The sequence below is a fragment of the Sinocyclocheilus rhinocerous genome, unplaced genomic scaffold (assembly GCF_001515625.1).
Source record: "Sinocyclocheilus rhinocerous isolate Xijiao unplaced genomic scaffold, SAMN03320098_v1.1 scaffold1982, whole genome shotgun sequence".
Taxonomy (NCBI): Eukaryota; Metazoa; Chordata; class Actinopteri; order Cypriniformes; family Cyprinidae; genus Sinocyclocheilus; species Sinocyclocheilus rhinocerous.
Window position 1 is genome coordinate 635369 of NW_015651555.1, and position 7788 is coordinate 643156.

Genomic DNA, 7788 nt, shown 5'->3' on the forward strand with positions numbered 1-7788 from the left:
AGCTTAAAGGGTGCACTACTATGAAAATCACACAGCTTCAGTGTGACATCAATAAGAAAAAGTGTAATTTCATAGATATTGTTAATAATAGTTGTTCATAATAAAATATGTATGAACTTAATACATGACCTAGATTATTTATTTTGCAAAAGCTTGTCATTTTAATATATATTACATGAAATTTTTAAAAAATTGGCGATATATCGGTCGACCACTAAAGAAAACAGCTTCCCATCTGAGCTATGCACAACTAGGGCTGGGTATCGTTCAAACATGTTCGATATCGATACCTTGACTTCGATACCGGTTCCTGAATGATACTTTTTTCGATACCAGTTTTATGAAATCAATTTTAACAAGATTACATTATCTAAAAAAAAAAAAAAAAAATTTTGGTTTTTTTTTTTACCTTGTGTTATTACAGTACCACGAGAGCTAAAGAGAGCAGACTGCTCCGTGCGCTTTCGAATCGCTCTCGCGGATGATCGATCTGCGCCGCACCTCTTCTAGTCGAACACACCAGCTAGTGCTGCAGGCTTATTGGCTCACTGACGCTGATGAGATTAACCCCTTAGGTATTGAAATTTGGTACTGAACGACGAGGCGTTTTTCGATACTCGATGGTATCGAGGCAATTCAGTCGGTGTCTAAAAAGTATCGAACTCGATACCCAGCCCTATGCACAACTGCAATCATAAACAATTTAACATGCTACACTGAATAACTATAAAGCACTGCGCCATTTATGAGTAAGCGCTCTATGCTGAAATCCCAAAGCCTATCCAACAAATAATTTTGTCAGTTTTTGGTTATTTATCCTATTTATTTGTTGTTTATTTGTGTTGAGTATCCGTCACCTTATGAAAATGCCATATATCTCTAAGAAATGCATTTGATCAGTCATGACCTTAAACCAGCCTAATATGACAGAGCTTCTTAAGATTGACTAGTTGTTCAGGCAACCTAACCTATACACACTAGTTGATTTTGAATATACCTGTATAATTTCAGCATGTTATGCCCAAAGCATAATTTGTTTTTTACATGTATGTTAGGGTATGCGTACAGTGTGACTGATGTAAATATTAGAGCCCAACCGATATATCGTTTTGCCGATATTATTGGCCGATATGAGCCTGTCGCCGATATATCGGTATCGGCAAATATGCCGCCTATATGAAATTTTTTTTTACAGAACTAATAAAAGTAAATAGTGTAAATTACATCGCTAATGTCATAGAATAGCACATTCTAACGCAGTGTTACAACGTGCCCCATCTGCGCAACTGGAATTTAAAACTGGTTAGTGTCTTCTGCTAGTAATCAAAGCATTAAAAAACTCTGAACTGATAAACAACAGATTGGAGATTAAAATAAATAGCAGATTTGTCTAATTTTAAATGAATAATAAAAACTGAGAAAAAAAATTACTTAAGCCAGAATTTTAATTTTACTATGGTAAAATAAATATTCTATAATATACACAAAGAATATCGGCATCTGCCTTTTTTTTTTTACACTCTAATATCGGTATCGGCCCCAAAAAACCCATATCGGTCGGGCTCTAGTAAATATCATCATTTTATCTAACTGCCCATATTCATCACTCAGCTCACAAATGCACTTTGATTTAAGTAGTTTTTTTTGCACTAATTAGTTTGTTCACACGTTGGCAGCATTGGCCAGGGCCATTGTTTCATAGCTGAAAAAGAAATGGTTTTGTTGGAAAAACAACAACAAATCACTGGAGACCACAACAACAACAGACACAACTCCAGTTTAAACGAGTACTAAGACTTTTCATCGGCCATAACTTCTGGAGAGAAACAGACGACACCGGACAAGAAGAAAACAATGTAGTGCGCATGTGTTGAACGACTACATGTCTGACTGTGAATCAAAACTGAAGTATATTTCTGGGCTTTAGGTGTAAAATAAAGTAGAAAGACTATCTTAACGGGAAGGGTTTACTCAATAGAAATGTAAATCCTGGCAGAGTTCTTACACAAAAATATTTGACAGGTTGTGATCCTATTTTACTCATTTTTCAAATCCTGTTCAAATCCGTGAAACCCAATAAAAAAAAGAAATGAGTCAAATGATTGTTCTTCATCTTGTGTTATGCAAGACTCCTCTCATCAAAATACCAAACCTGTATAATTTCCAATAATTCAACAATGGTCTCATCATTCTTACTTTTTAAATTCTAATAGGGACAAGCCACAACTACATGTTCCAGTGCATTTAATGTCCCAAAATAACAGAAATAGCGACAGTTCATTTCTTCCATATGTGACGTACATCTAAGTGAAACGGATTATCGAAAAAGAAAAAAAAATGCAGGGTGGGGACTTGTTGATTGGATCTGAATGCAAGTTTGCAGTCGACTGTAAGATAGGGGCGGGGTTTATGATTGAATCAGTCCGGCATACGTCACCAAAGAGAAAGAAGTTTGTCGTTTCACCGAAAGATCAAGGTGTGGTATTTCGATTAAAAATTACAAGCTCAAAAAAATTTTCAAAATAAAAAAATAAAAACTCACTTCATGCCAAATATACAGAACTGGAAAATATTTGTTCTAAACAAACCCATAAAGAGAAATCAAGTCTAACGTGTCATCACGTGGGAAGGCAGAGAGGAACGCAGCAACTCCACGGCTCTGCCCACACAGCAGATATGAGAACACATACCACACACCAGCCTGAGGTCTGGTCACCAGCCACGCACACAGGAAAGAATATACAACCTTTAAGTAAATGCATAACATTATGCTTCCATTTTGTGGCTGTATTTCTTCAAACATAACATTAACCAGCAGTAATAAGGAAGCTGAGAAATTTGGGGAATGCTGGGGAATGCGGTTGTTATCAACAGTGAGTCTGACATCTTGACATCTCGCAGATATTACAAGCCAGCTGTAGCTCAATGCTAAAGGCAGAGAGGAACGCAGCAACTCCACGGCTCTGCCCACACAGCAGATATGAGAACACATACCACACACCCAGCCTGAGGTCTGGTCACCAGCCACGCACACAGGAAAGAATATACAACCTTTAAGTAAATGCATAACATCATGCTTCCATTTTGTGGCTGTATTTCTTCAAACATAACATTAACCAGCAGTAATAAGGAAGCTGAGAAATTTGGGGAATGCTGAGGAATGCGGTTGTTATCAACAGTGAGTCTGACATCTTGACATCTCGCAGATATTACAAGCCAGCTGTAGCTCAATGCTAAACACAAAGGTCCTGTTATAAAAGTTCAGGTTTTACTAGGCCAAGCATGGGCCTCTACGACTAATTACTGTAGCCTATAAGAAGGGAGCACAGCAACCACAGAGGCTTAAATAACAAAAAAGGCAGGAAACTAGACTTACAATCCAGCCTGACCGTGTTCCACACAGCTAAGTGGGTATGGGAGAGTGGTCTGCACTCTCTCATCGTGTAAAATGACAACAGTGCTTGCTTTCATAACGTCTGAAGTGCTGCCAATCGAGATAGCCAATCGACCTGGAAAAGCTTTCAATGATGGGAAATGAAAATTTAACTGGATAAATTCCATCCAGTGTTTTTAAAGGTGGTAACTGGGTGGGAATATCAACAGAAGTGTGAAGACAGAAGCGGCTGCTCTCATTGAGAGGAAAAGCTTTCAATGATGGGAAATGAAATTTTAACTGGATAAATTCCATCCAGTGTTTTTAAAGGTGGTAACTGGGTGGGAATATCAACAGAAGTGTGAAGACAGAAGCGGCTGCTCTCATTGAGATTTCATGACTTCATTGCAGCTCCTCCACACTTGGGGAATGAAGGAAATGATGGGGCTACACCTCCAAACAGCTTGCTTCACACTCTCTTTCTCTCTCTTGATTAATAAAAGTTTCCAGTTTCTCTCTCGGAGTACATGCTATAACATAGGTCAAGATCACAATGTAACTCTCATGAAGCTCCCTACAAGGGCTGCCACAGCTAATCAATAAAATCGATAATGACAATAAGCAACAATGAATTTGATTATCGATTAATATGCGTATGTGCACAAGAAAAATGGTGGGAATATCAACAGAAGTGTGAAGACAGAAGCGGCTGCTCTCATTGAGATTTCATGACTTCATTGCAGCTCCTCCACACTTGGGGAATGAAGGAAATGATGGGGCTACACCTCCAAACAGCTTGCTTCACACTCTCTTTCTCTCTCTTGAATAATAAAAGTTCCCAGTTTCTCTCTCTGAGTACATGCAATAAACATAGGTCAAGATCACAATGTAACTCTCATGAAGCTCCCTACAAGGGTTGCCACAGCTAATCAATAAAATCGATAATTACAATAAGCAACAATGAATTTGATTATCGATTAATATGCGTATGTGCACAAGAAAAATTCACCACATTTTATGGTAGTGAATAACATTTCTATGGACAAAACGCATCTGAAGCCTAATAGAAGACAATATAATTGCTATGGGAAAAGTGCATAAACTAATTTATCACAGTGCTTTACATTATGTGCTTCAAACATACTTGTAAGCATATAGCTGAATACATTCACTATATTTGTTTTCATAACCTTATATTTGTACATTGCTTAGAGAACCTCATTAGGCAGGATTTGAAGTTATAATACATAATTATATGTATATAAATACAGAAAAAGTTGACTTTCTGATTAAACAAGGAACATCATCAGAATAATCAATTATCAAAATAATCATTAGTTGCAGCCCTACTCCCTACACACACCTGCAAAAACCAAGGTAGAAAAAGTATTCAACTTGAAAGCAAATGTATTATCATCATCACACTTACGTATATGAGCCCAGAGTAGTAGCGATCTTTCAGGTTGTGTAAAACAGACGCTTCATTCAGGCAGGTGAGTTCTGCCATATCCTCCACTTTGCTGAACTTGGGCGGGTTCATCTTCTGGATGTCATCTTTGTTCACCAGGGCCTTCTTGCCATTTTCAGCCAGTTCAACGAGCACCTCCTCTCCACGTTCCTCGCGGATGCTGGCCGCCTCAAACCCATGCCGTTCGGAAGGAACCCACACCAGCTTCTTGGCCGTCCAGTCTGCCTGAGAAGCAGGGTTGTAGACCATGGCCCGATCCACAAAGAGGTACCGCTCAGGGTCCTCTTGCCCGCTCCGCTGCGCCATCTCCGGCATGAGGAACTAAATAGGCCACCTGGAAAAAGAGTTAAAGGATGGTTAGTGATGGAAGAGCAGAGATCGTCTTCGAATTTATGTGATGACACAGCCGTGGCATAGGAGTATGAAGGTAAAATATTTCATTGGTTTTACATGGAAATAGCAGAGAATGTTCAATTCGCAGCATTCCCATAATCTATATTATATGGTCAGCATTTTAAACCAGTCCTTATCATAATAATACAACAGCTGTAGTAGTTTTGTCATGCATACATTCATAAGATACAAAAACATTAAACTACTGAATGGATTTAAAATGTGTGGATTTATCTAACTAGCACGCTGTTAATTGATGAATATTCATCAAATACTGATTTTTGGAACATACAGCTGAACCAAGTTCATATTTTCATGATACAGCTGCATGTAAAACATTGTCTGAATCGGTTTACACCTACTAGTTAATGTAAGTTTAATATGGATCACATCCACAGTCGCATTAATAAACAAACAACCCAATAGAAGCAAGAGCCAGACGGTCTCGGTCTACTCTGGCCTACAACTGGCCTAAGAGTTACTGTAATTTTCACAAGAAAAAAAATAAGGTTAAAATAAGGCAAGCAGGGCAAAAAAAGTGGGTCATGACTGATATTTCACAGACGAGAGCCATTATACGCGTGATGAATCCCCGGTAAACTGATGTGGGGCTCCAGGGCCGGACAGTCCTTCAAAAATTCATTCAATGATAACCCCCCTAAAAAACACCTTCCTAACGGTCACTGTCTCGCAATTAATTTGAAATTAGCGACAAATATGCCACATTAGTATGTATACAAACAAAGCGACGAGATGACCGTTAACTGAGATAACATTGTCTCCTGCACGAGCTGAAGTTTCCGCGGCCGCCTAGTGCGTGCTCATTCCTCGCGCCTCCTCCTCATCACCATCTCCCGTTAGACGGCCTGTGGCGAGGCGGACAAACGTTTTATAAGTGCATTAGCCGACATATGGTGCTCAGGGCTGCCCACAGGCAATGGGTTGTAAAATTTGGAAATTTATTTATCTGCTTAAAGGAACCGCAATAACAAACTCGCTAACGTGGGCTAGCGCGCGAGCTCTCCCCGCCGCTTGAAAAGTACTGCGAAAAATAATCCGTTACACGGTAACGTGAAAAAAACAGGCCAAAATGAAAAGACGCATGAACTTACCACGGGCTGTCAGCGATGAGACCTACGTGCACGAAGAGATGAATGAGTTGCTATCCAGCGCGTCCGGTTTTTATAATCCAGTTCTTTTGAAAGTCGGCCAAATAGTCCCTCGCTTCGCCCCTTTGCACTGATGCCACCGTCCGTCCGCAGACCTGCTTCTCTTCTCTGAACTCCTCAACCGAACTCCGCATCGCACTCTGTTGCGCCCGCCTCTCCGTCGCCCTCCGGTCACACCCACCGGCTCCCTTATGGAACGGGGATTGGATTGTAACGGGCCTTGACCACGAGCTATTGGTTTGTTAACATTACACCCCCAACAAAAAGCGATTGTTCGTGCAAGCTTTCTTCTATCTAGCCTAGCGGGAGCTGGATCTGAATACATTGATTGCAATGCCGTGAGCGTGAAATACTGACCAAAGGGGGCAGAGCATCTTTTTAATTGATGCAGAAGTACATACATAAGAGCTGAATTTTTTTTAAAATAATTATTTAAAATTGAATTGAAAAATAACGGTAAATAATTGTACAAAAATAATAATACAAATAATTGATTCCAAATATGTTTCATAGTAAATTATAGTAAAAACGGCGAAGCATAGGAAGTTTGCCTATCTTGACGTTCACAACCTCATTATTGATGGAAATATACATTTTCTATTGATGGTCTGATTCATTTCCGAGTCGATTCTTTCGAACCGTTTGTTTCGGAGAACTATTTTTTAAACGATTCCCTGCGTGATATTTTACATACTCAGGTTTTTCTTTTCGATTTTTTAAAATCGGTTTCGTATGTGTGTTTATAAAACTGTAATAAAACCAAGCTGTAGATGTATTTCGAGTACGTTGTAACTTTTCGCCACAGGTTCTCGTTTCGAGAGTTGTTCAGAATCAGTGAAAAGACCTGACTCCTATGATTCGTTTAAAAAAAAATCTGTAGCAAATCAGGATAAATGTTTAAATTAATACATTTATTTCCTCACTAAAATTTTAACTGCTAAGTCAATGTATATCTGTCATGTCACAGGCAAGACAAGTGTTTGTGGAATTAAGACACTTTAGCTATTTTAAAAGTATATTGTCGTGAACGATAGTGGTCTTTGGCGTTTATCGATTTTAATAACAATATGTTTCAGTCTCTAGTAAATTAAAAGTCTTGGACCAAGCATCTGCGCACAGCGCCCCCCGTTACCAAATATAAAAAGAAACCCTATTTTTCCATTCAAAGGTTCAACTTCTCCCTGCTGGAGATAGAAATAAATCGGTAGATATATAATTATCTGGTTTATAAATAGTGCATCGACACAAAACCTTCAAAAAGTTCCTGTTATTTTCTCAGAGCTATTACATTTGCTTCGTGCTTCGAACTTGTAAATGACTTGTTACCAATATATACCTCAAATTAAACAACCCTAGTACACCAACTACACAAATGCATGGCAAAG

At 38.9% G+C, this 7788-nt stretch overlaps 1 protein-coding gene across 1 annotated transcript in view; it reads right to left on the reverse strand.

Annotated features, from left to right (window-relative positions):
- The window catches only part of myh10 (myosin, heavy chain 10, non-muscle), a 77435-nt gene extending 70892 nt beyond the window's left edge, over positions 1 to 6543 (reverse strand). The window contains exons 1-2 of the mRNA XM_016518545.1: positions 6347 to 6543; positions 4803 to 5175 (exon numbers count right to left, since the gene is read on the reverse strand). Coding sequence (XP_016374031.1) covers positions 4803 to 5156 — 354 coding nt within the window. The 5' untranslated portion in view covers positions 5157 to 5175; positions 6347 to 6543. The remainder of the gene's footprint in view (positions 1 to 4802; positions 5176 to 6346) is intronic.
- Between the last annotated feature and the right edge of the window lie 1245 nt (positions 6544 to 7788).